The sequence below is a fragment of the Onychostoma macrolepis genome, chromosome 18 (genome assembly GCF_012432095.1).
Source record: "Onychostoma macrolepis isolate SWU-2019 chromosome 18, ASM1243209v1, whole genome shotgun sequence".
Classification (NCBI taxonomy): domain Eukaryota; kingdom Metazoa; phylum Chordata; class Actinopteri; order Cypriniformes; family Cyprinidae; genus Onychostoma; species Onychostoma macrolepis.
In genome coordinates this window covers 2,049,679-2,077,199 of record NC_081172.1, presented here as the reverse complement: position 1 = coordinate 2,077,199, position 27,521 = coordinate 2,049,679, and the positions used below count along the sequence as shown (strand labels likewise).

The 27,521-nt window shown below is 33.9% G+C and overlaps 3 protein-coding genes across 9 annotated transcripts; 2 read left to right on the top strand and 1 right to left on the bottom strand.

The window, feature by feature from the left end:
- Window positions 1-1,079: 1,079 nt before the first annotated feature.
- Window positions 1,080-17,410, top strand: ccpg1 (cell cycle progression 1). 5 transcript variants are annotated; one of them, XM_058751205.1, is made up of 12 exons: window positions 1,080-1,232; window positions 2,669-2,756; window positions 3,265-3,349; window positions 3,516-3,604; window positions 3,692-3,887; window positions 6,557-6,637; window positions 8,375-8,541; window positions 9,884-10,019; window positions 11,092-11,189; window positions 12,220-12,345; window positions 13,918-15,212; window positions 16,468-17,410. In XM_058751205.1, the coding sequence occupies exons 2-12, from the start codon at window positions 2,697-2,699 to the stop codon at window positions 16,658-16,660; spliced, it is 2,526 nt and encodes an 841-aa protein (XP_058607188.1). In that variant the 5' UTR covers window positions 1,080-1,232; window positions 2,669-2,696; the 3' UTR covers window positions 16,661-17,410. The 5 variants fall into 5 exon arrangements, with proteins under 5 accessions (XP_058607188.1, XP_058607189.1, XP_058607187.1 ...); XM_058751206.1 differs by having other exon boundaries at window positions 6,554-6,637; window positions 11,092-11,180; XM_058751204.1 differs by having other exon boundaries at window positions 6,554-6,637.
- A 65-nt stretch (window positions 17,411-17,475) lies between these two features.
- Window positions 17,476-25,473, bottom strand: pigb (phosphatidylinositol glycan anchor biosynthesis, class B). The gene is made up of 12 exons (XM_058751209.1): window positions 25,203-25,473; window positions 24,148-24,277; window positions 23,944-24,061; window positions 23,770-23,874; window positions 22,926-23,056; window positions 22,160-22,300; window positions 22,006-22,057; window positions 20,619-20,830; window positions 20,044-20,108; window positions 19,754-19,970; window positions 17,815-17,995; window positions 17,476-17,659 (listed from the first exon to the last, which is right to left on the bottom strand). Exons 1-12 carry the CDS (start codon window positions 25,315-25,317, stop codon window positions 17,528-17,530), a joined length of 1,599 nt encoding a protein of 532 aa, XP_058607192.1. The 5' UTR covers window positions 25,318-25,473; the 3' UTR covers window positions 17,476-17,527.
- On the top strand, window positions 24,160-26,392 carry LOC131524260 (uncharacterized). 3 transcript variants are annotated; one of them, XM_058751212.1, is made up of 2 exons: window positions 24,160-24,293; window positions 26,020-26,392. In XM_058751212.1, the coding sequence occupies exon 2, from the start codon at window positions 26,052-26,054 to the stop codon at window positions 26,256-26,258; it is 207 nt and encodes a 68-aa protein (XP_058607195.1). In that variant the 5' UTR covers window positions 24,160-24,293; window positions 26,020-26,051; the 3' UTR covers window positions 26,259-26,392. The 3 variants fall into 3 exon arrangements, with proteins under 3 accessions (XP_058607195.1, XP_058607193.1, XP_058607194.1); XM_058751210.1 differs by lacking the exon at window positions 24,160-24,293 and adding an exon at window positions 25,622-25,736; XM_058751211.1 differs by lacking the exon at window positions 24,160-24,293 and adding an exon at window positions 25,748-25,921.
- The last annotated feature ends 1,129 nt before the right edge of the window (window positions 26,393-27,521 follow it).

The following is a 27,521-nucleotide window of genomic DNA, read 5'->3' as shown; positions in this document are numbered from 1 at the left end:
CAGGATTAGCACACGGAACCCCTCGCTCCGGATTCGACATTATGACTGCAGGCTGAAAGGAAATCAACTGTAATTAATTTTTATTAAAGTAACCAAAGCCAGTTAATCATTTTAGGAACTTTTGTTTTATTGACCATTGCTTAATTCAATTTTATTTCCTTAGTTTTTCTGTTATTAAAAAGTATGATTTTAAGAACATAATAAATGCAATTCACAGTGGTAAAATGCAGAAAATATAACCCTATAAACTCTGAATCTCTGGTAAATAGTCTCTCTAATATTTATTTATTAATTTATTTGGATATGCAAATGATTTAAACTAAATTTTTTAACTGTAAAGTATTTAACTTTTTTTTTATTTGTACAATAAATTGTATAATAATTGTATACTGTATTATTTATATATTTAAATCACATTTATGTATTTATTTTAATGAATGCATTTATTATTTTATATTTATTTAAATATATTTTTAAATATATTTATTTCAATCAAATGTTGATTATTTATTATTATTTGATCCAAATTAGATTTATTAATCAAAGATATATCTTAATTTTACAGTTTTTATTATTATTTATTTTCATTTGTACATTTCTACACAGGTTTTCTCTGAACGTTTGCACTTTTTTTAACTCCGCAGATGTATTTAACACTTTATTTTTAATTGTTATTTACTAAAATGTAATTTATTCATACTGTTTTTAGCGCAATTGCAATATTACATAACGATGAAAAAAGATAAGTTTTATCTTGTAAAGTGTAAATATAAGAAATGCAGCTTACCAGTTTTACTGCGAGAGTGTTGTAAGGACGTCTCTATGGCAATGACCGGTTACGTCAACTGCGCCTGCGCGTAAACAAAACATCATAAAAACTAATATTTCAACCTACGATCAACTAGATTTATTAGGAAATTAAATATAAACGTCGGAATATCCGTTAAATAGATTAAACCGATCAGCAACCACGCAAACAGAGACGCTTCAAAAATTCCGAGTCACTCACAGGATACGGGAATCATGGGAAATGTAGTTTAAGCGTTAAAGGATGTTAAAGGAGGATTACGTGTAAAACTACAACTCCCATGCATCTTCCTCTCGGCAGCCACCGCCGTGTTGCGATGTTGATGTTTTGGCTCAGATGAAGAGGCGTGACGTTTTAATGGTAGATTTGCACAGAGGACGTTTGCTTTCTTCTTTTCTCCCGCTGCAGTTTACCTCAAAAACAGGTAAGGACAACATATAATGCACTCGATGCAGTTTAAAGCCATCTTTAGCAGGACTGACAGATCAAAGAGACTCATTGATATTCTGCTGTGTGTTTGTTAGAGTCAGTGTTTGTCATTTTGTCTGTTAATCTCCAAAGTACAACAGTTCAGTTCACGTAATTTACTGAATCAGATGTTGAGTTTAGGACCTTATAAATCTAACTAGATTATGGGAGTCTCCTGCCTCGATTTTATTTGTAAGAACAAGATAAAACGAGATGTATTCTGCAATAGTAATCGCTCACAGTTGTCGTGTTTATGTAGTATCTATTTTTTTTTTTTTTTTTCCCAGTTTAAACCATATTGTCATGTTTTTTTTTTTTTAGGAAAAACAACAATAGTTTTTGCATCATTCATCAACCCATAACAGTGGAGTTTAATTTTTTTAGACGTTACTCCTAAATATGATTATCTTCGTCTGAGAGACCCCCCCATCCTAAAATGTACTGTTAGATGTGTTATTTATTTATTTAAGTAACATTTTTTATTAAATTTTTAGCCATTTATTTATTTAAAACTAATTTATTTTTATTATATTTTTAATTTAATAGATTATTTATTTTAATCACATTTTTATTTTTAATTTAAATATATATATACATTTACTTATTTTAATCAAATTTAGTTAGTTAGATTTAATCTTATATATTTATTTATTAATTACATTTTTTCACATTTCCATGGACCTTCTAGCACTCCTTTGTGCTCGGTTTGAAAACCCCTGATCTATAACACAAAAAAGCACCTAAATATCACGAATCGGATGCTTTTGCACTCGTTAAGATCTGTTGAAGTGTTTCCGTGTTCAGTGATTTTGTTTGGATGATGATATGTGTGTAATTGCTCTGTTCATATGCTTTTTTGGATGGTTAACAAAACCAGAGTGTGTTATTTCTGAATCCTCTTCCTGAAAAACAAACCAACGAAACAACCAGATGGTAGTTTTGACTCAGATCTGTGGTTTTTAAAGAAAGTTCACCTCGAAATGAAAGTTCTGACATTATTTATTTAGCCAATCCTGCATGTTGTTACAGACTTTTCATGAACTCTTGCATCTTGAAAATGCAATAGTTTATGCGTTTAAAAAGGTTTTGCATGAAGATACACCAGACTGCATCAGATTTCACCGTAACTGTCAGATGTGTAATGAGAAGTTTCTTTATTTGTGCCTGTAATTCTTCTTGTTTATCAAGACCTCTATTCTCACGGCTTCTGCAAACGCAGAATAATCATTGACCAGTGACAGGGTCAACCTGACATTTCCATCCCGTAAATGAGCGTTCAGGTGGACGTCATTACAGAGGACAACACCACTGATGAGACTTGAAATAATGCAGTTTGTATAGTCAAATATGTGTTTTTGTTTAAATAACAGTCCGTGTGGTTCTGTTGTGTAGTTATTTCTGTCCTGTAGCTGTTTGAGAGATGTCCGACAGCTCCAGTGACACGGAGTCGTCCTGCGGATGGACAGTCATTAGTAATGAGGTGATCATGTTTTATTGCTTTGAATGTTACCCAAAAATGCTTTTTGAGAGTTATTCTTTTACAGTCCTCTGCTCGGTGAAGAGCACATCTAATAATAAATTATATTTTGCATGAAGAAAAATAAGCTTATTTTATTTAGCATTTTTGCATTATTTTCATGACAATAAAGCACATTTCCATATTTTTGATTGATTCATTTTTGGCACATTTTTGATATTCATTAGATACTCTTTTTTTAAATTTTTTATTTTGGGGTGAAATATGAGCCATGCTTTTTTTTTGAGACTAACTTATAAACTTATATGCATCTATCGACACACACACTGTATAGAAATATAAAACAAAATATAAAAATGTAATTTTTGACTTTAATATCACTGCTACTTTTTTCATCCATGCTCAAAAACCAGTAAAGCTGATTTTTAGACTGTTTATTAAGCAAAAACTTACTTTCAAAAGCTTAACACTTCTAAAGATAAGCCAAAGTGACTGTGTGTGTGTGTTACAGGGTTCGGATATTGAGACGCTGGGGCCGGATAACGCCGGAGAGTGTGAGGATGGAGCGGTTAGCTGTGCTCCAGATGTACCTGATGGTGAGGATGTCATTCACAATGAATAAAGACCAACTATTTATGTTGCTTTAGAGGTCAGGTTTTGTGGCATGCATGTGTGTCAGCTCACAAATGCAAAAGGATGAGTGTAATGTGCAAATCCAGAAGTGGTCAAACAAGTTTGAAATATTTGAGCTTGTTTTTTCAGCCAAGAGGGGTGAGGAGAGTTTGGGAGAGTCTTTAGTAGATTTCACACTGAGAGATGAGGTGGCGGCGGAGGCGGAACCGGCCCGAGAGGTGCGATTAAACCTGAAAATGATGTCCTGGCATGCGTTATTCTCCAGTAATTCGGCTTAAAGGAGTGGCATTTATGCTTTCTTGCAGGCGCGTGGAGAAGAACATGTGATTCTTTGCTCCTCCAGTGAGAACTCTGACATCGTCACGCTGGCGGACTCTCGGGAGGCGGAGACTGACTCGTGGGAGGAGCCTGTTGCTAAGGAGACGGAGGAAGCAGGAAGTGAGGAGCTCTATCTTGGAAGCTCGTCAAGCAGCCAGTACACGTTTAGAGAGTTGGAGACGAGTGAGTGGAAAACGTGTTTTTATGCATATTAACACCACTGCAATGTCGTAATTAGCCGTGGGATTTTTTTCAAGTCTGACTTTACAAATTAAAGAAAAGAATCATTTTGGAAGTTATTTGTGACCCTGGACCACAAAATCAGTCATAAGGGTCAATTTTTCGAAATTGAGATTTATACATCATCTGAAAGCTGAATAAGTTAGCTTTCCATTGATTTGTTATGATAGGACAATATTTGGCTGAGATGAAACTATTTGAAAATCTGGAATCTGAGGGTGCAAAAAAATCTAAATATTGAGAAAATCGCCTTTAAAGTTGTCCAAATGAAGTTCTTAGCAATGCATATTACTAAACAAAAATTAAGTTTTGATATATTTACAGTAGGAAATGTACAAAATATCTTCATGGAACATGATTTTTACTTAATGGCCTAATGATTTTTGGCATAAAGGAAAAATCAATCATTTTTTGCTATTGCTACAAATAAACCCCAGCGACTTAAGACTGGTTTTGTGGTCCAGGGTCACATTTGGTATTGATCACAGTTGCGTTTTAATTGTGAATGTTGATGGCAGAGTCTGGTTTTTATTCATTTTGTTTGTTTCTGAGAAAGATAGCGTGCAAAACTAGAGCTATGTGATCAATCAAAATAAAACACAAAATCACAATAAAGCTTAGTGCAGTTATCAAATCGCAAAGTCTGCGATATATTTAAATAAATATACTGTATGTGCAGCATTTTTCAGACTATGGCACCGTGTTCTTTTATACTCAAGCAGTTTATGTTTCGGTGTCTAATATTTGTTTAACATTTTTATGTAGCAATTAATAATAACAATGAATAATAATAATACTGATTATTATTAATGATATCAAAATCAAAAACACAATTTTTATTAAAAACAAAACAAAAATTGCATCAAGCTTGTGACAAAACTACACTTCCCATGATTCTCTTTGGTAGTAAGATAAAATATGCATTGATTACTCAATTATTATTATTATTATTATTATTATTTAGTCATTTAGCAGACGCTTTTATCCAAAGCGACTTACAAATTAAGACATTAGAAGCAATCAAAATATCATAAATTTGTCAATAAGTGAAAAAGAGAGCAAGAAATTTAAAATTGCACAATGCATTTATTTTTTCCTGACCAAAAATCACTTGAATGCACATTACGATTTTCAAAGTTTGGAAAGAGGAGGTTTCCATGTGAACTTGAAGGTGCTAATACATCTGTCATTTGCAATTAGCCTGAAAATACTAGGTGAATTCCCAAGCAGTTGGGAAAGGGTGTTGGGAAAGTTTCCGAATTTCCTGGAAACGTGCCCTAGAATTCCCAGTGTTTTCATTTTATGGATGCATCTCATGAAGAAACGTTTGGCTCGTATTCCACCATATTTCAGAAATTACATTTTGTAATTAGGGATGCTCCAAAATTAATATTCTAGGCCGAAACCGAAACTGAAAATTCTGGATGCACTTGGCTGAAAACCGAAACCGAAAATGCTATAAAGTCATTTTGTAAGACTTTAATTTAACTCGATAATTTGAATTATATTGAATCTAAAGTTATTATCAGAGCATGTGAGCAGAGCATAGCATCATGAGAGGGTAGCGTCATGTTACAGCACAGTAGCAGTTCGGACTTTTTGCAAGATATTGCGAGATATAAACTCACAATTATATATGGATATAAAAAAATTCAGACTTGTGAGATGTTAACTTGCAAATTCATAATTCTGAGAAGAAAAGTCTGAATTGTGAGATATAAGCTCCCAGTCGTGAGAAATTATCAAGCTTGTTTCTGTCAAGGAATAAAAAATGTAAAAGGTAATTTCAACTTTCTCACAATTCTGACTTTTTTCCTCGCAATTGCAAGTTTAAATCTCACAATTCTGACGATTCTTTTCAGATCTATAAATTAATATCTTTCAATTCTTAGAAAAAATGCCAGAATTCTGAGAAATATAAGTCTGAATTGCAAGATGTTAATTTGGAAACTCATAATTAAATTCAAGTTTATTTGTAAAGCACTTTTCACGATGCAAATCGTTGCAAAGCAGCTTTACAGAAAATTGTAAGTTTCTACATTATATTTAGGAGTGGGTTATCAGTCGTGACTATAGCAGAAATATACAGTAAGAATCATGCAGTTAGTTACAAATTACACGTAATCAAACAGATGGTGAACACTATTAACTGCAATGATTATATGTTGCGATTAAAGTTTGTGATTTGTTGTTAATTCGGGGGGGGAAAAAAGGCAGAATTGTGAGAGATAAAGTCACTTTTTCTCGCAATTGTGTCTCACAATTCAGACTTTCTTATGATTTCAGTTTGTATCTCACAATTCTCAGAAAGTCAGAATTGTGAGATAAAAAATTGCAATTAGCTTTTTAAGTTTTTTTTTATTCTGTGGCTGAAATAAGTTGCCATACATTTCTACATATAATTCTTAATAATAATACTACATTTTATTGAAAAAAAAAAAAAAAAGCTAAATATCTTAATTGTCCTAAATAGGCATGCTTTTTTATTGCAAAATATAATTTCTTTTGATTTTGCGGTTGAATATGACCCACACGTTTGAATCAGTTTTCATGACATTGGCCCTGATAACACACAAAGTCATGTTGGTCTCTCTCTCCCGGAGCGGCAGCAGACTGGTGTTGGAGCGGATGGGGATTTTCCAGGACGCTGTGGGAATACGGCAGCCATCTGCACAGCTCTCTCTCTCTCTCAGGTGCTCTGACAGGGGAGTGTGAGCGTGTTGTTGTGATAAGCATGCTGATAAAGCTCTGAGGAGCGCCAGTGTGTTTGTGAGCGATGTGGTGAAAATAGGTTCTGCCACATTAGCCTGGCTGATGAAACGCCCAGCCAATGGCTGTCAGAAGAAATAACACGTGTAAAGTGTGTGAAAAAGCCACGGTGATGTGTTTGTTTGACCTACATTACTGTGTGCTGTCAAATGTGTCGTAAATCCACATCTCGACTAGACTGTGAGCTAATAAGTGTTGGGTAATTCTGTCAGCTCAACCAGAGGTCCCTGCTTTTTGATTTTGTTCATATTTTTTCTGGAGTAATCCACTTATTTGTAAAAATGACAGTTTTCACCTGAGATTTGGAGCTAGATTGTGTTAGAAAGATGACAGCATCATGTCATTTTTACATAGATATTGATAGGTCTCTAATAAAATATTTAGAAAACTTTCTTGCATTATATGCCAATGGTGACAGTTTAAAAAATTAAATATTTATTAAATGCATCTTAATATTCTTTTATATTTTAGTTCTTAGCTAACTTTTCTTTTGGTATCTTAATTATAATAATAATAATAATAATAACAGAGCTTAATTATAATAGAGGTTTACTATTTTATAAACCTCTACAAAATAGTGGATTACTCAATAGATAAACATACAGATGACATTTAATATGTTGGCTTTCATCACTATTTATGTTTGTCTTTCTTCAGAAAACATATTATTTAAACATATAAATTTTAGCCAGGTAACTTTCTGAAATTTGGTTTATTTGACACAGAGTGACCCTTAACCTCTAGTGTAATATATATGTTATATATAACACACACACACACCTATATTGACTTATCTGATATTCATCTGTGATTATAGGATCTTGGTTCCTTCAGGTGTGTTTCCAGTATGCTTAAGTCATTTCCTCTCTCTGTATGAAGTATATCCTTTAGCGCTGACACAGTAGCTTAACACAGAATACAAAGCAGACATTCACCAAGCTTTAGGCCTGCAGCTGTGTTTTTGGAGCAGTCATGTGCTGGTTTAGTCGATTAGCTTGTTACGCTTGCGTAAACAGGTCTGTTTTCCTGTGCTGCATCGTGGCATGCGAGATGTGTTGTGTCTGCAAGCGTGTGTGTGTGTGTGTGTGTGTGTGTGTGTGTGTGTGCAGATTTTGCACTTTGGTGCCTAAAAGTAAGTAAAACCTCACTAACCTACATTGCAGATCTTTTGGTGAGTCCCTGTGATGAGTTTGGCTTTGTAAAGGGACTAAATAATGTCTTGAAATCTAAGCCTGTGACAACACAACCCTTATAGTTCAGTTCAGTTCAATTCAATTCTATCTATCTATCTATCTATCTATCTATCTATCTATCTATCTATCTATCTATCTATCTATCTATCTATCTATCTATCTATCTATCTATCTATCTATCTATCTATCTATCTATCTGTCTGTCTGTCTGTCTGTCTGTGGCTATTTATTTTTTATTAAAATATTGTGATATATTTTTATTAACTTATTGCTATTTATTTGTTTACTTATTGCTATTTTTACTGTTTATTTATTTATTGATATTGCTGTTTTTATTTATTTATTTCACAATGGCGGTAATTATAATTGGCTTAATATAAGAACAGCAGACGTCAATGGGACATCATCCTCATGTATGTGTGTGTGTGTGTGCATTAATTCCTCTGGGTTGTGTGTGTTTTTATTCAGTTTTCCCGGCGGATCAGCCTGTGCAGCGAGACAGCAGTAACAGCAGCAGTGAGGATGAGGAGGGTGAGGTGAAGGCCAGTCCTGTGGTGAGGAGGCGCAGAGTGAGGAAGAGCACCGCCGGCTCAGAGCCTGGAGACCCCCAGGAGCCCCACAGGAGACAGGAGGAGGTGCTGCGTCTCAAAACAACTCATCACTACAGCATTTACTCAATACAAATCAGACAAATATGAGATATGAGTACAATACAAAAAAAGTTTAGTTTTAAAAAAAAAATTATTTTCTATTTTTATATCAAACAAATACTTTAGTTATTTGAATTTGCAACAATAGCTGGAAATTATACAACTAATAATGTTACTACATGACAGATATAATTTCATAAACATGCTTTCACTGGAAAATAAATTCATTAATTTCAAATCTAGGTATTATAATTGTTTTTATAAATATTTTTTATTTTCATTGTAATTGTAGTTTTCAGCTTAGTTTTAGTTATACTTAAGGTTTAATTACATTTTAGTGAAATTGTTACATTTTTTGCAATATTTATTTTGTTGTTGTTTAAAAAAAATTGGTATATATATATATATATATACAGAGAGAGAGAGAGAGAGAGAGAGCTTTAGTTATTTTAATGCATCAAGTGAGACTAAATGAAAATGATAAATATTCCCTAGCTACCTTTATTTTATTTTATCAAATGACAAAAATCCTATTTATGATTTTAGTTTTAGTTAACTGTAATAACCTTGTTTACACCTTGGTTATTTATTGAAATTATGTTAAACATATTTTAGTGTACTGCACGTTTTTAATGTTAAATAGATAGCATTTTTATTCAAAGATATAATGATAATATCAATAAATATAATTTCCAAATTTATGATAAGTAAAGATACTTTTGCTGGAAAACGATGGACATATGTGACCCTGGACCACAAAACCAGTCTTAAGTGTAATTTTTTAAATTGAGATTTATACATCATCTGAAAGCTGAATAAATAATCTTTCCATTGATGTATGGTTTGTTAGGATCGGACAATATTTGTCTGAGATACAACTATTTGAAAATCTGGAATCTGAGGGTGCAAAAAAATCTAAATATTGAGAAAATCACCTTTAAAGTTGTCCAAATGAAGTTCTTAGCAATGCATATTACTAATCAAACATTAAGTTTTGATATATTTACGGTAAGAAATTTACAAAATATCTTCATGGAACATGATCTTTACTTAATATCCTAATGATTTTTGGCATAAAAGACAAATTGATAATTTTGACCCATACAATGTATTGTTGGCTATTGCTACAAATATACCCCAGCGACTTAAGACTGGTTTTGTGGTCCAGGGTCACATATGCGATACAAAACATTACTGATTTGTTTATAAAGAACCTATTCTTTCTGATGCAACCGAGATATGAAACCCTCATTAATGTATCCAGCTATTGCAACTCCAGCATTAATTGTGCATGTTCTGAAATCCTGCACGTGTGTTTCTACATCAGGTGGTCGAGGAGATAGGAGCTCATCTGGAGGGCCGCGCTGCTCGGCAGGATCAGGGTCCCGTCAGCGGCACCCTGAACAAATGCATTTTACTAGCGCTGCTCATCGCCATCAGCATGGGCTTCGGACACTTCTACGGTGAGCAGAAACATCACGTCCGTCTTAGTCACATGCTCTTCTTATTAACCCTCATAATGCATTTGGGTCTGTTTTGAGCTGCAAGAGATGATACATACTAATTTAAATTAATAGTTTTTAGTTATGGTACAAAACTTTTCAAGTGTTTCAAGATACTAAAATACAAATTTATTTATTTTATTAAGAGATATAACCATTTAATTATTTATTTGGGTCATTTTGATACATATAGAGTACCATTAGGACTAGGAGTCAAAAAAATATTTTGTTAAATTTCTGTGAATTTAAATTAGTGTCAAAAAACCTATGTAAAATACAGGATATTTAGCCTTTTCCCAGTTTTGAATTTTGTTGATAAACATTACATGTATGCCTATTGACGAACCATATATGTGACCCTGGACCACACAACCAAATATACATTGTATGGGTCAAAATGATCCATTTTTATTTTATGCCAAAAATCATTGGGATATTAAGTAAAGATCATGTTCCATGAAGATATTTAGTGAATTTCCTACCGTAAACATATAAAAACTTCATTTTTGATTAGTAATATGCATTGCTAAGAACTTCATTTGAACAACTTTAAAGGCGTTTTTCTCAATATTTTGATTTTTTTGCACCCTCAGATTCCAGATTTTCAAATAGTTGTATTTCAGCCAAATATTGTCTGATCCTAACAAACCATACATCAATGGAAAGATGATTTATTCATGATGTAGAAATCTCAATTTTGAAAAATTGACACTTATGACTGGTTTTGTGGTCCAGGGTCACATATTAAGTTGTGATCATTTTATAAAGCAACGATTCTTCTGCGAAAATCTTCTACAGATTTTGAATGCATTATGAGGGTTAAATGATTAAAGTTAAACTTTTAGGATGAGTATCCTTGCAATTATTACTGTGCAAGTAAATAAAGCTTTATTTACATAGCACTTCCTAAAATAAAGGTATGTACAGAAAACAAAAAGGTATGTGTTTTCTCTGTTATCAGATAGGAAACTGCACATCAAGATTGTAATTTTTCCTATGTGTGTGTGTGTGTGTGTGTGTGTGTGTGTTCCAGGCACAGTCCAGATTCAGGAGAGGCAGAAGATCGTGGAAAAGAGTCGCATGAATGAGCTGGAAGCGCCGTGTAAGAGAGAGCTGGACGTTGTAAGTAAGGTCCGTCTATCACAAACCGCTCGCTGAGCTTTACTGCGGATAGAAATGCTTGGTTGCTTGGATTCAAACAGGGATAAAATGAGCATTCAACTAAATTTTGAATCCAGTTTCCTACAAATAGCTCTCTGTTCTTTTTGGTTTTACCTGTTTTTTAATTGGTGAACTTTGCTTCAGCTTTCATTGTCTTGTACACTGTAAAAAAAAAAAAAAGTTGAGCCAACTTAAAATTTTAAGGCAACCAGCTTCAGCAGATTTTTGAGTTTGCTCAACTTATTTTTTAGTGGGAGATTCTCACATTTTTGTTGTATAAACTTAAAACGACAAGTTGAGAAAACTCAAAAATCTGCTGAAGCTGGTTGCCTTAATTTTAAGTTGGCTCAACTTTTTTTTTTTTTACAGCGTAGTTGCTGATCATTTTCTCTCAGATTCAGCTTTAGATGCTATGATTTTTGTGTCCTTTATCTTTTTTTTGTACTCGTTTATCCTTCCACTGATACATTTACATTTTTTTCTAAATCTTACCTAGTTTTATGTTGTTTGTTAAGGATGCATTAAATTGATCAAAAGTGACAGTAAAGACATTTATAATGTTACAAAAGATCTCTATTTCAAATAAATGCTTTTCTTTTGAATTTTCTGTTCATCAAAGAATCCTGAAAAATCAAATGTATCACCCTTTCCACAAAAATATTGGGGAGTTTTCAACATTGATAATAATCAGAAATGTTTCTTGAGCAGCAAATCAGCGTATTAGAATTATTTCTGAAGATCATGTGACACTGAAGACTGGAGTAATGATGCTGAAAATTCAGCTTTGATCACAGAAATAAATTACATTTTCAACATATTCACATAGAAAATAGTGATTTTATATTGTAATAATATTTCACAATTTTACTGTATTTTTGATCAAATAAATGCAGCCTTGGTGACTTCTTTCAAAAACATAAAAATCTTACTGACTCCAAACTCTGAACAGCAGAGTAGCTCTTCATGGGCATTGTTCTCATGTCAGCCTCCATGCGTTTAGGAAGTGGTTGAGAATCTCAAGGAAGACTTGGAGGAAAAGCAAGACATGGTGATGTCCCTCATGAACGTCATGGATAAGATAACTAAAGAAAACCAGCATCTCAGAGTCAAACAGGAAGAGTTACAGGTAACCTGACTGCATTATTGTTTCCTCCCAATATCTCTCTTTATATATATATATATATTTAGAATTGGTGCACATTCTGTTTTCATTTTAGTTAAAGTTTTAGTCATTGTTAAGTGTTTTTGTCAATTTTATTAGTTTTTTAAAAAATCTATTAATTTAATTTATTACAATTTTTAATTCATTTTAATTAAAACTACTCGAATATGTGTTGCTTGGACAAATTGCTGAAATCAGGGTTATTATAGTTAACTAAAACTAAAACCATAAAAACATTTTTGTTCGTTTAAATAAAATAAACATGAACTTAATTAAAACAATCAAAATTAATTTAAAATTAAAAATTTCAATTAAAATGAAAATTGAAAAAATAAAAACATGAATAAAAGCATTATATATATATATATATATATATATATATATATATGATCTCAGTTATACTAAAACAAAACTGGCTGAAGTAAAACTAAAAATTTATTTTATTTCAAGTAATAAAAATGGTTGTATTCACCTTATTTTTAATGATAAGTGTAGGCACAATTTGAATATGTGCAGCTTGCGTTTATTTCACTTGCACACAAACAGTACATTACGCTGCTTTATCATGTTATTCTTTTAGTTATTTATCTAAAGCAGCTAATGAATTGGAAGTTATGCACATAATATGAGAAAATAACCTCATAGATGCAAACTCCTCACCTTTCAGTGACAACTCACATTTTTCAAAAACTTCAAAAACTATGTCTAAAAGGGTAATATTTGATGTATTTGAGGTCTGAGATGTGGGAACGGTAAAGAGAGAGAGGGCAAACATTTAGCTTTTTAGGTCAGCATTGCTGTCTAATCAACCAATATTGTCTTAAATAGCCTGCATAGCACTTCATCTTTTATAACATGGGATTTTGACCAAATATATTCAATCTTGATTTTTTTTAAATGTTGCAACAAGATGTTTGTTTTTTTTTTTTTTTTTTTTTTTTATACAGTTTTGGACATATGTGACCCTGGACCACAAAAGCAGTCATAAGTAGCACAGTTATATTTTGTAGCAATAACCAAAAAATATAATGTATTGGTCAAAATGATCCATTTTTCTTTTATGCCAAAAATCATTAGGATATTAAGTAAAGATCATGTTCCATGAAGATATTTTGCAAATTTCCTACCGTAAATATATCAAAACTTAATTTTTGATTAGTAATATGCATTGCTAAGAACTTCATTTGAACAACTTTAAAGGCGATTTTCTCAATATTTAGATTTTTTTTGCACCCTCAGATTCCAGATTTTCAAATAGTTGTATCTCAGCCAAATATTGATCCTTATGACTGGTTTTGTGGTCCAGGGTTACATATAAGGTAATAAAAAATACCTTAAAGTAACTACAAATGAGCATGTAAAGCAAATATCTTTAAAAGCATGCCCCCGATCCGCGCAATGTTCTTCTCACCTTTTTTCCCCCCTTCACCTGTTTGCATCTCTGAACTTACTTCTGCATTCAGAACTAAGGTGGATAGTTGAAAGTGCATGTGAACTGGCCACGTTAACCGTTTGACTTTCTGTTTGAAAACACAGGCCCAAAGACAAGATTTATACGTGCAACTGACGCAAACCAAAAGCCAAATGACGTCTCAGCAGAACGACCTGACCACGGAGAACCAGCACCTTAAAGTCACTCTGGAGCGAGGAGAGGCGTCTCTGTCGGCCCTTCAGGAGGAGCTGCGGCATCTACGGGGACAGATACGAGAGCTGGAGGAGCGAAGAGCCGGGGCCGACTCCATCGTGTCCGAGAACCAGCGACTGAAGGGCCACTTACAGGAGGAGAAACAGAAAGTGCGCAGCTTCATGAGCCAAAGAGAAGCGCTGATGGTCGAAGCCCAGGAGCTGCGGAAGGAGCTCGATAAAGAGCGCAAGGTGACCGACAAGCTTAAGGAGGAGCTGGAGGAAATGAGAAAAGAAGACGACGTCGAAGGCAAGACGGATCCTGAAACCGAAGAACTGCAGACACGACTTCAGGAGCTCGAGAATAAGCTGAAGTTTGAGCAGCAGCGCTCCGATCTTTGGGAGAGACTGTATGTGGAATCGAAGGAGGAGAGAGCGAAGGGCGACCGGGACGTGAAGACCAAGATTCCCAAAGACGGGATGCTGGGAAAAGTGAAGGAAACCTTCGACGCAGTGAAGAACTCCACTAAGGAGTTTGTGCACCATCACAAGGAGCAGATCAAGAAAGCCAAGGAGGCGGTGAAGGAAAACCTCCGGAAGTTTTCCGACTCTGTTAAATCGACATTCAGGCATTTTAAAAACTCTGCTACGAATGTCTTCCATCATCAAAAGAGGTTTCACGACGCCAAACCCGAGCATCGCTCGTTCCAGCAGGAGCAAGGAAACAAACGCGCCGAAGACTGGCAGCCGCAGAGACCTTTACACCGACATCCTCGCAAATCCACCCTCGACTCCTTTCACGCCGATCGCAACACGCGCAAACCCGGCGCTCAGAGGCAGAAAACGCCACCCAAAGGCTGCTCTGGAGTGTTCGACTGCGCCTATCAGGAGTCCATGAGTCTGTTCAACAAGGCCATGGATCCCATCCGCGCAGACGAGTTTAACGAGCTCCTGCGCAGCTATTTGCAGAAAGAAGTGGGGCATTTCCACCACTGGAGGGAGCTGGAGAGCTTCATCGAAAAATTCTTCCATAACGGCGTCTTCATTCACGACCAGATGCTGTTTACGGACTTCGTCAGCGGCGTTGAGGATTACCTCGAGGAAATGGACGAATATCACAGCCTCAGCGACGACGTGTTTGAGGATCTGGACGACTACATATACCGCCACATATTTGGAGATACATATTTAAAATACTTTGGGCCGAGGTAAGATGTTTTGTGGTGTTGAAATAATCTCGACATGAGCCTGTTTTACTTCCATAATTTACTCGACTTGATTTGATCCATCAGGGATTGGCAATTTGTTAAACCCCGCCCCCGTTTAACATTGCATGCTTAATTAATTTTACTAAAGACATTGTTAAATTATGCAGTAATGTGTTTGTAATATTTCTACAATGCATTCACTATAGTTTGGCAAATGTAAATGTTCTTACTAATGTTATAATTGTTTATTTGGGAACAGTTTAATCCACTTGATTAAACTGTATTTATTGTTATTACAGTATTTATTAATATTTTGAATCAGCATTTATTTTTATAATTTCTGTTTTCATTTTAAGTAACTTTGTGCTTTTAAGTGCCCCATATTTTTATTTAATTTTTTTTAATTAAATGTAATTAAAATAATTTTTATTTTATATATTTCTATTTTATTAATTAGTTTTATTTTTAGTAAATTTATTTCTTCAACTTAAACTTAAGTTTATTTCAGTTAGTCGCCATGGCAAAACTTCAAACTTTTGTTTAAGCTTTTTAAGTTACATTTTTCATCTAACATTTATATTTTATTTCATTTCAGCTTTATTTTAATGACTGAAAATGATTTTAAACAGTTGTAGTATTTGTTAATTTTAATAACACTGCCACAGGCATTTGAAAACAACATTTAAACATTAAAAAAAAATACTGTTCGTGTCCTCTATGAAAACCATGTGTTACTACTATAAGAGTACATTTATTGTATTTTGTTCAAAACTATTAAAACACAAATCATTCATATATATTTATATGGAAATATAATACTTGTATTAACATGTAAAAGCTTGAATGTAAGGATGTATATTTGATAAAAATCATTTGGAAAAAATACTGTGTCCTCCATGGATACCATTATAAGAGCAACATTTATTGTATTTTTGAAATAGTTCTTTAAAATTCTGTTCAAAACTATTAAAACCATTCATAAAGATTTAGACATAGACCTGTATTAAAATGCAAAAGCTTGTCTGATAGCATGACTAATGTCAGCAGTTGCTGAGCTAGGATTGGTCAGTAATGTTTTCTTATTGTCTGTAATCATTTACATTCAGGTTGCATGTTCATAACCTTATCTGTGTCTGTTGCTTCTCTGTCTGTAGGTCTGAGAAACAGTAGAGTCTGCATGTACACACGCAATGAGTCAACCACGCATGAGGCTTTGTGGCAAACCCTAAACACTGTCCTGTTTGTAAATTTGCAGTCGACCCTTCGAAGGGCCGGGGTCGAAGGGCAAGGCGTGGCGTCACTGCCAGCGGCAGCAGAGGAAGCAGCAGCAGCCTCGTCCTCGCCCTCAGAGAGCCAAGAAATGGAGCCAATCGGGACGCGACCCCAACCGACAGTTCGCAGACGTCAAAATAGAGCTGGGTCCCATGCCCTTCGATCCCAAATATTAGAAGAAACATTTCAGTGCTTCTCAAGATTGCTCCCGTTTTGTTTGTTTTGCACTCGTTTTGTCTTGGAGAAGGTTCAAGAAGGCTTTGGGTTCACTTTTTCTGTAAATTTTTTTTTTTTGCACAGTGTAAATGTTCGAATGCTGGTTGAATGATTTCTAGCGTGTTTCTCTTTTCTGCACTTTTAAGCAGCTTAGAATTAATATTAGGTATTTTTGAGGCACATTTGTTCCCATTCCCTGAAGTTATGGAAAAAGTATTGTAAATTATTATAACAAATGTGCAAATTATTTTGGATTACTAACTAAAAAGGCACTTTGTTTTGTTGCGTTTTAATTCATTATGAATGTTTTCTAAACAAAAAAACACTAGATCAGAACAGAAATGTATGTTTAATTTTGCTTAGGACCAAAAAAAACAATAAAATATATTATATTGAAATTATTTTCATCTCAAAAGTTCAGTAGGATAATGAGCTCTTAATTATAAAGTTCACTTTGAGGTAATCTGGTTTCTGCCGTATGTCACCGGTTTTATTTGAACATGCAAATCAGTAGAAGCTATTATTTAAGATTTAGTTTCAATCTGCACTTGTTAGCACACTATTTTCCCCTCTTTTTCTTGTCTGTGTGGTTATCGGCTAAATTACATTCCTTGTTTGGAAATGGCTGTAATGTAATTGAACACAAATGCACTTAAACTGCTTAATGTTGCACTTAAAACTTTAGAATAAAAGTCTTTCACTGCTTCCTTGATGATTGTCCTCCTGCTTTGAGCAGAAAGAGATCTGGAGTGTGAAATGATTGAAAGAGACGGTGTAAGAAAACAAAACTCTTTATATAGGTTTGCAATGAGTTAAAAAAATAAAGCTTAATTAGTCATCAGTGCAGATCCTCTCGTGTATATTAATATGTTCCTTCCCACTCGACCTTCAGGAAAGTGCGTGTGGAATATTTCAGCTTGTTTGGCGAATCGGTTTTCCTCCAGGAATGATGAAATCTCCTGAAAGAGAACTCGGTATATGAAAGCATAATCAAATTATTTTGATTATTTGTGATTTTTGATTTTCTGCTGTGGCAACTTTTGCAGGCAAGTACCATCTAGGTGTTGATAAGTGATTGTAAACATTTAGTGATGTGATTTGACCGCTCTTCTACCTTCTCCAGGGAGTCGAACAGCACTATATGTGAAGGTAGCGTGGACTGAGATGGGAAGGATGTTTGGAGCCAGTGAAGAGGGTTGGAGAAGAACACGTCTGCTTCATCCACGTACTCCTTATTTCCCGTGAGATCTGGTGGACACTCCAGGAACCGCAGTTTGAGGGGACAGTGCAGGTGACTGCAAAACATAAACAGAACAAGCCTTTTATTGCACATTTCTAAGGCCTCTAACATTAACAAAGCTGCTGTCACACAATCTACTCCATGCTTTCTGTTGACTGATCAGGAAGTAAAAGCTCTTTTAGTGTAATTGTACAAATCTTTATTGATTTTTATCAAGTAGACATAATAATAACTGTAGTAATATTTCCAGATGAACACTTACTGGACTGAAGCAGCTCGGCTTTTCTGATTCTCCATCAATCACAAATCAGCGAGTCTCAAATCTGATCATCAGGCTTTTGAGGAACGCTTGTTTATTCATCTCTCAATAATTGCGTTGCATTATATGTTTTGAAACTACAGAGCTGTGGTACTACTTCACTTGAAGCCTTCATATTTAATGCATTTGTAATGCATACGGTTATAATACATTATAATTCTTATCTATTCACTATCATGTCTTATAAGTATCATGCATTGAAACACATGACAAACAACCAATTTCAGATGTAACGAAGAATCTGCAAATATTAACTTTGGATAAAATTATTTATGAAAAGATATAATGCATTATACATTATGAATACCTTTATAATGCACCAACTTAGCATTTAAATCTCATCTTACTAAGCCATATTATTGGAGATAAAGTGACGACTGATATTTTTTATAATTTATGTAAGTATCTGCTATACTATACTGTAAATCTCATTGATTTACAAGCTATCTTAATTTTACCACATAAATATCAGCATCTGCACCACATTGCATATTTTTGTTCAGTTTAGGCCTATTGATCTGTTTTTTTCCTACATATTATCACTATTATAATATACAAGCCATCAAAGCCTGATAGATCAAATATGATACTCACAAAAAACACGTGCAGTCTTGTTTTTTTTATTACATTTTTAAACCCCCTTAAGTGTCACCCAATGGCGCTCTTTTTTTCATTGTCTTTATTCTCTATTACATATTTTGATATATCATTTGAAAGCTTAACACCTCAGAATTCCATTTTTAAATCAGACATTGCGTTACCATGGAAATGGTACTTTAAAATCTTTTAGGGGTCTCCTCCCCTTAGTGGGTGGAGTCAAGTGTCAAATTACAAAAAGTATTACGGTCGATAAGAATCAATTTTTTATAATCTTGACAAAATACATATTGTCGGAAAGGTCTGAGTCTCAAGATTCTCAAGGTTATTTTTTGATCTAAGTAATATTGAGAGAGAAACTGAGATATTTGTGACAGAAAAATGCAATGGAGTTTTGATGGCACCCGGTGGCTGTTTGTGGTATAACGCCCTAAATAAAATTCAATTTTTTTAAATATCAACTTCAAATTTGGAACATAACTTATACAGACATAAGGCTTTAATTTTATAGCAATTTTGTGTTCAAAAATATTTTGTAAAATATTTCATATGAAATAAAAAAATGGTACAGTGTATATTTTTACAGTAACTTCTATAACTTTTTGATACTTTATTTTTAAATGATTCCACTTAATCTGCAGATTGTCTTTTTTTAAAAAGAGTCCAACCTTAGATCTGTATTCCAAAGTGTTCATGAATTATAACAATTTAAGTTTGGATAGTGCACTTTCACGACACTTAAGGGTTTAAAAAGTATTTTGTCTAAAGTTTGAATAAACTGTTGCATTTCATAAAATATTTTTTTTTCTGACTTTTATTTAATATGTTATGCTTTGCAGGGTTAATGCACTAAGGTATTTCTGAAGTACTTCAAAGAATACAGATGTAGAAGGTTACCTGTAGAGCGGTGTGGAGTGACAGGGCATGAGGAACAGCAGCTCAGGTGAGCTCTGAGAGTCGCTGGGGTCACACAGTTCCCGCAGGTCATGCATGACGTCCAGAGATCCACGCTGGTGAATCAAACCCGTATATAACGCAGGAATCAGATTGAAGAGCAGCAGGGCAGCAGCAGCAGCAGGTTTCCTCCACGCTTGCAGCTTCGCTAGAGACATACCTGTGAGCAAGAGCATGAAGATCTTCAGGACGCTTTCATAGCTACACAAACAGCTAAATGTTCAGAAACTCACCGCTAAATATCATACAGAACGGCAGCACTGGATAAACAAACCGGAACTCCTTGTGTGCGAGCAAACTGCAAAAAACATATTTAATGAGCTAATTAAAATAGATTTTTGGTTTTCTACATATAAAACAACTACTGTATTCTTTGAAGTACTTCAGAAATGCCATAGTGCATCAACCCTGTAAAGCATAATATATTAAATAATAGTCAGAAAAAAATATTTTATGAAATGGAAGAGTTTATTCAAACTTCAGACAAAATCATTTTTAAAAATGTAATAAAAAAACAAGACTGCACATGTTTTTGGTGAGTATCATATTTGATCTAACAGGCTTTTATGGCTTGTATATTATAATATAGTGATGATATGTAGGAAAAAACAGATACATTTTATTCAAAGGCCTAAAAAAATATGCAATGTGGTGCAGATGCTGATATTTATGTGGTAAAATTATGATTGCTTGTAAATCGATGAGATCTTTATAACAGTATACTAGAAGATACTTACACGGTCATCTATGCAAAAGTTGCTGATATAATGCTCTCTCTGTATGTGGTATGTTAAAAGCAGATGTGCACCTGTAAACAGCTGTAGTCCAGAAGATGGTTATTAGCAGGATTCTGTGCTTTCTGGTGGCCAGTGAACATCCGTGCAGGAAGAGAGGAAGGTGTGGGCCGATCACGACCGGCAGACCCTGAGTGAAGTACCAGTGCCACGGATGAGATCCGTAAAACTCCGCCACGTTGTGCAGCACATTAAACTTCAGGAAGTTCCACTGGACCAGGATCCACTTCAGAAATACAGACGATGAGACATGATTCAATCTAAGCCTGAAAGCTTCTAAAAGCATCACAGGAAGACTGTCAAGAACATGACGGGTCATATTTCACCACAAAATCAACTATTGTTTTTTGAATAACGACAATTAAGCAAATTCTCCTCCCTATTTCTTTTTTTATCATAATGCATCCAGATGTTTTACTTTTCAGTTTGTTATTCTCATTATTCTCAAAGTGATTCACATTACATACTCATTACTGCTTTTTTTAATTAAAAAATCCTACATTTAATTCAGTGCAAGAAACACGCATGTATATATATATATACTTTAGTGCTTTCAAATGATTAATCATGATTAATTGCATCCAAAATAAAGGTTTTTGTTTACATTATATATGTGTGTGTACTGTGCATATTTATATATATATATAAATAAATAAATACACACACATAGTATATATTTTCAATATGTTTATACATTTATATATTCATATTCTTATGTTTTATATGCTATATATATATATATATTCATTATATAAACATAAAATTTTTCTTAAATATATACATGCATGTGTTTGTATTTATATATACACCATAAACATACACATTATACACACATATTATGTAAACAAAACTTTTATTTTGGATGCAATTAATCGCAATTAATCGCTTGACAGCACTTATATATATATATATATATATATATATATATATATATATAGACACACACAATGTATATTTTAATTTATATATTTACATATTAAAAATGAAGCCAAAATGGGGAAAAAAGATCAATATTAGATTAAACAATTTTTCAAATTAGATATTAGAATATGTTTTAGTTGAAGTGCTAAAACTGCTAAAACAAACAAACAAAAAAAGATAAACAAATATAAAAAATTTAAGCTAAACGGAAATATTTTAAGAAACTAATAAAAATTTAAAAAGCTCATAAGAAAATTACTAAAACAAACTAAAAAGAAAACTGAAAATGTTTACATACACACACACACAATAATAGTATATAAAAATAAAATAACACTGGTTTATGTCTTTTTGGGTTGAAACTCACTCATTCATAAAAATCAATAAATTTGTTGCTTTAGGCATTTTGCTCAATAGAGCTATTCACATTTATATTTTAATTTCTGTAATCCCAAAGTGTGTGAATAAAATTAAAACTACCTTTCCATAGAACACAGAGTCTATCAGTGTCGAGACGGCCAATGCGAGAGCCCTGCGCAAATGATGAAAACATTCGTAAACATACAGAAGACTAACAGAGATTATCACCAATGTCCAAACTATAAACTACAAGTGAAACAAATGCAATATTTACGCAATGGGAAAGCATCGCTGTGTGATGAGCTTCAGCTTGTTCTGTTCCGCACAGAAATTATAAAAGAGCAGAGGAAGCCAGACGATCAGAGCTGTGGGACGGACAACGACGGCCAACGACACCAGAGACAAATACTTCCAGCTGAAGAGGAGAGAGCAGAAAAAGAGTCTGTAACAGGTCCGTGCACTCACTGGTGTGTAGTTATGACACTAAGTAATGCTGAAAATATGTATGTTTTAACAATTTACTCCTGGAGCCATATTAAAATTCCAATATCTCTAGAACCGAACCATATAGGGCCTTAAAACTTAAGATGCCAAAAGGAAAGTTTGTTGAGACCCAATATCTAAAAAGGTCATTAAATATATTTAATGCTTCTTAAAATTACAGGCATGCAAACCTTGGAGAAATAACTTGAAAAGTGCTGTTTCCCCATTTTTGAATGGTCACCATCAGCACATAATGCAACAAAAACAGCTAAAGTCAACAGATTTCACTAACAGACCTACCAATCTCTGTGTAAAAATAACATTATGATGCTGCCATCTTTCTGAAGTCATTTTTAACCCCCTGTAATTTGACTCTGAATCTCAGGTGAAAATTGCCAATTTCACCCCCTCTACAAAATAGTGGATCACTCAGTAAATATTCATCAATGGCATTTAATATTTTGGCTTTCATCACTATACATGTTTATCTTTCTTCAGAAATCAAATCAAAAATTTGAGCTGGGGACCTCTGGTTGAGTTGACACGGAATGACCCACCTGTTGTGCGTTTTGGAGCCGGGTAAAGGGTAAAAGCAAAGCGCCAGGGTGGTCAGAACCGTTTCCATAGTGTTGGTCAGAGTCCGGCTGCAGCAGAACCAGGTGAACCATGAACACAGCTGACAGAAATACTGAGAAAACACAGCACAAAAGCATTCAAATTAATGTTTGTGTATCTGCATAATATCATAAAAGGAACAGTTCATCCAAAAATGTAAATCTGCTGAAAACGTGCTCACTCTCAGGCCATACAAGATTAGGATGAGTTTGTTTCTTCATCAGATTTGGAGAAATGTAGCATTGCATCAGTGTCTCAGCAATGGATGCTCTGCAGTGAATGGGTGCCGTCAGAATGAGAGTCTAAACGGCTGATAAAAACATCACAATAATCCACAACACTCCAGTCCTTGAGAAGACAAAAGCTGAAAGAAATCCATCATTAAGTCTTCATTAACTATAATAGAGTCTATAATATTTTTTATACAATGAAAAAGGTCTGAATAAGGAAAGAAATCTGCATAGATCAAGTGCCGTTTAAAGTCAAAAACAGCTCTAAACAAATATGTGGCTGGATTTTGATGTGAAAGACAACAGGAGATGCACTTTTCTTTTTTTTTAAATGGAGGAAGTGTTATTATGGATTATGGACTTGTATTTTAGTTAAAAACGTCTTGATGGATGCATTTATCAGCTGTTTGGACTCTCATTCTGACGGCACCCATTCACTGCAGAGCATCCATTGGTGAGCAAGTGATGCAATGCTACATTTCTCCAAATCTGATGAAGAAACAAACAGCCGATTTTCATTTGTGGGTGAACTATTCCTTTAAGATTGTCGTCTTACTGTCCATTTGGCCACATCTGGAGTTTCCCACTGCAGGACGAGGTTATACAGCTTCACGTCTGCATACGCAGCCAGCAGTGCCTGGAAAACACGCGGCACAAACACCTGCAGGAACCGGGATTCATGTTAGAGAACAATCAGACCTGCTGTCTATATAATACACTGAAGTCTTACCAATAAATAAACCGTGTCATAGTTGATCAGATGCAGGAGTTTGTACATCAGAGCGAACAGGAGAGGATAAGAATATCCCCGGATGCCTTCCTTCCATTCCCACGTCTCATAGCCATAAGTGAGAAATATGTTAAGGATCTCATTTGCACATTTTTCCAGAGTATTATATTCAAACTAAACAGCTCAGTGCATAAACGAGGATATCTGAAGACCATTCGATGGGAAATCTCCAGCGACTGCCAGTACTCATCCGGGACGAAGCTGGTCTGGACCAGAACGCAGTTGAGCAGGCGGAATACGACCGAGAAGACTGTGATGCTGATGCCAAAGAATTCTGCAGAAATCACACAGTTAGCACACATTTCTAATCTTTGCATGTATAGATAGTAGTGATTAATGTGTTTTAATGACTGATGGCAAAATCATCAAAGCAAGGTGGCTGATGACCAATATAATGCTGATTAATATAATTTTTGTTTTGGTTAAATTCACCAAATTCTCATTAATAGCATATTAAATTCATTGCAAGGTACACTATCATCATCATAATCATTGCTAACTACTTTTTAAATACAATTCAATGCAATAAATATATGGTAAGTAGAATTTAAATAAATATATTTTCGTTTACACGGTAATGAGAATTTAGGGGAAAAATTGAATTAATTCTCATGAAAATAATGTCAAAATGCAAAATAATAATATAAATGATAAGTTAATTATAGCATTCATTACAGCCTTTTGATTAAAAGTAAAAATATTATTAATAAATTATAATTGAAATAATTTTTAGCAGACTGAAATGAGAATTTTAAATCCACTTAATTGTCATAATAATAAAGTCACAATGCAAAAAAAAAAAAAAAAAAAAAATAGCCCTTAATAATAATAAAAAAAAAAATGCATTTATCTTTATATTTACAATTTTATTGATCGTCTCGTGTCTATTGATTTTGGGTTAAATATGACCTAAACATGATGTTTGTGAGCAGCACTGTCTGTTTAATTTCTATTTCATGATTAATATAATGTAATAATGCAAAGAAAGATCTACACAAACTTTCTTAAGATCTTTACTTTTTTGATAACCTAATATTACATTACGCAAAGAAATCTGAATATTCATGCAACTTACTAGTAATGCTAATTCTACTTTTTGTTAGTGCTATTTAAAGATGACTAAATACTACTTTTGTCTTCTCATTAAAACACGTTCAGCTGTAAAATAAGTGTAATAATGTGAGTTTGAGAAGTCTCACTGAGTGTTTGAGGTGTTTTGATGTCTGTGCGGTACAGAAAGGAGCTCCTCTTCCTCAGTTTCACTGATTCACGCGAGGGCTTGTTCTGTGTGAAGCGCTCTCGAATCTTCTCCATGTCTCCACATGAGCCTCAGATGGGGTTTAAACTTCAGCATTTTAACTCCGACTGTATGTGTTCATTTTGAGGCGCTTTTACTGAGAGCTGCTGTGACTTGAATGTGGAAACGAGGCTTATTTCCGTGTTTGGCTGGTGACGTCACGCGTGACCTCATGAATATGTAATAAGGATATAATAACAAACGTTAACCGCTAAAAATTTAATGTTTATAATAATTTTAAATTCATTAATACGTGTTTCGTGATTCTTGTCAATGGGTTCCGACACATATTATTATAAATATATGTTGAAAAAAATTTGAAATGCGAAAACGTACGTCGCATTTGTCCTGCGCGAGATGCCGTAGTCGCTCTTTCGTCCTTGTCTGCTTGTGTTGTAATGCACACTTTTCACACTCCTCAGTTTTGACTGAAAGGGTGAGTGAGGGAACTATTAATTACAAATTTAAGATATACATGTGCTTATGACGTTCCTCGCTCATTTAAGTGAATATAGTCGTCACCAAAGTCTTTGGTTCATAATACACGCCGTAATGTACATATAGTAGGCTATTTGTGCAGTGCACTTGATTTATGCATACTTAAAATTCTGTAAACAGCAGGTATACAACACTAATATCTGATATACAAAATGCAATGACTCCAGAATAGGTTGGTAGTATCTCATAAGTTTTCTTTCTGCTTTCTGTTTTCTTTTCAGTGGGATGTTTTGTGTTTTCATAACATAAGATCATGTTTAGAAGACGGATTCCCTTTAATCAGATTGGAGTTGCTACTCTGGTTGGAGTGGTGGGAGGTGTGTATATATACAAGCCTATATTTGACCCACCCAGAAAACCTCCATCTGCACCAGATCAAGACCTCAAGTCTGACCCAGATGAACAGAGAGCGGAAACTACCCAACATTCACAGCAAAATGCATTTGCAGCCAAAGACTGACGTCAAACAAGATTCCGTGGGAGAGTCTGAATGTGCCTCAGTGTTAAATGTTGTTTATTCCCATGCACTTTGTAAATGGTGTTACTAAAAGATCCTTAATAATTAACACTGCAAATAAACAAAAAGATTCTACACCATTTGATTCATTTATTTAAAAAAATTAAATGAAAATAACAACAAAATCTAAAAATGTATAAAACAAAATTATTAATTTAAGCTTGCACCCTCCTTTTAGAATCTGCAAGATGTTTATCGGTTTAAAATAAATAAATAGTGTACAAATAATAAACTAATGTGAAAAATACAATGATAAAAAATTATTTAACATTTAAAAATACAAATTAAGCTTGTATCATTTCAGAATATGTAAGATGTTTATCATTTACAAGCAAATAAATAAAAATGTTAAAATAATAAAATAAGTAATGGTAATAAAATGTAAACAAAAAGCAAAATAAAAATGATTAAATTACATTGAAATATTAAGCTTGCATCCTTGTAGAACCTGCAAGTTGTTTATTATATAAAAACAATAAATAAAGAATAAAATAAATAATTTAGCTAAAATGAAAAAGTTATATATATATATATATATATATATATATATACATACATATGAAATATAAAAATAATTATACATATAATTATACAAATAAAATTAATAAAGATTTTCTCAACAGTGTCTTTATGATGCTTGAGATCCAGATTGGGACTCATTATCTCTTACATAAAATGCAAACATTCATGAATGCTCAAGAAGGCAACACAGTATATTAAGAACCAAAGAGACTGAAACTTTTCAACAGTACTTGTTTATAACAATGTACCTTTGACATTTTACACCACCAGATGTCACCACACACACACTTACAGTTTTGAAAGAGGTCGAGAGCCTGTTGCACAATTTGTACATATTTTAAACATTATTTTAGATGCAGAAACCAAAGCTTGCTACTAATTAAATTAATTTAAAGCTTTTTCGTGCGTTCTGAACAGAAGAGCTGGCGCGAGCGAACTCATCCTACTATGGCGAAGGCTTAGCTCATGAATATTAAGCACGCAACTTGACGTTCGCCGGATAGTTCTTTCCGATTGGCTAAAAAGCCGGATAATTTGCATTCTGGATAATAATAATAATAATATTAATTACGCTACTTGCGCGGTGGTCTCTCTAGGAAGGTCTCTAAGCAGCGTCAGCACTACCTAATTAATATTAATGAGCTAAGCCAGGGCCGCGTAGGATTGGCGCTGCGGCAGCACCGG

Coding starts and splice junctions, on each gene's coding strand:
- ccpg1 (XM_058751204.1), top strand. CDS start 2,697: ATGTCCGACAGCTCCAGTGACACGGAGTCGTCCTGCGGATGGACAGTC. Junction 3,350..3,515: donor TGCTCCAGATGTACCTGATG/GTGAGGATGTCA, acceptor TTGTTTTTTCAG/CCAAGAGGGGTGAGGAGAGT. Junction 6,638..8,374: donor CAGCTCTCTCTCTCTCTCAG/GTGCTCTGACAG, acceptor GTTTTTATTCAG/TTTTCCCGGCGGATCAGCCT.
- pigb (XM_058751209.1), bottom strand. CDS start 25,317: ATGGAGAAGATTCGAGAGCGCTTCACACAGAACAAGCCCTCGCGTGAA. Junction 23,875..23,943: donor ATGACACGGTTTATTTATTG/GTAAGACTTCAG, acceptor CGGTTCCTGCAG/GTGTTTGTGCCGCGTGTTTT. Junction 22,301..22,925: donor GGCTCCAAAACGCACAACAG/GTGGGTCATTCC, acceptor TCTCCTCTTCAG/CTGGAAGTATTTGTCTCTGG.
- LOC131524260 (XM_058751212.1), top strand. CDS start 26,052: ATGTTTAGAAGACGGATTCCCTTTAATCAGATTGGAGTTGCTACTCTG.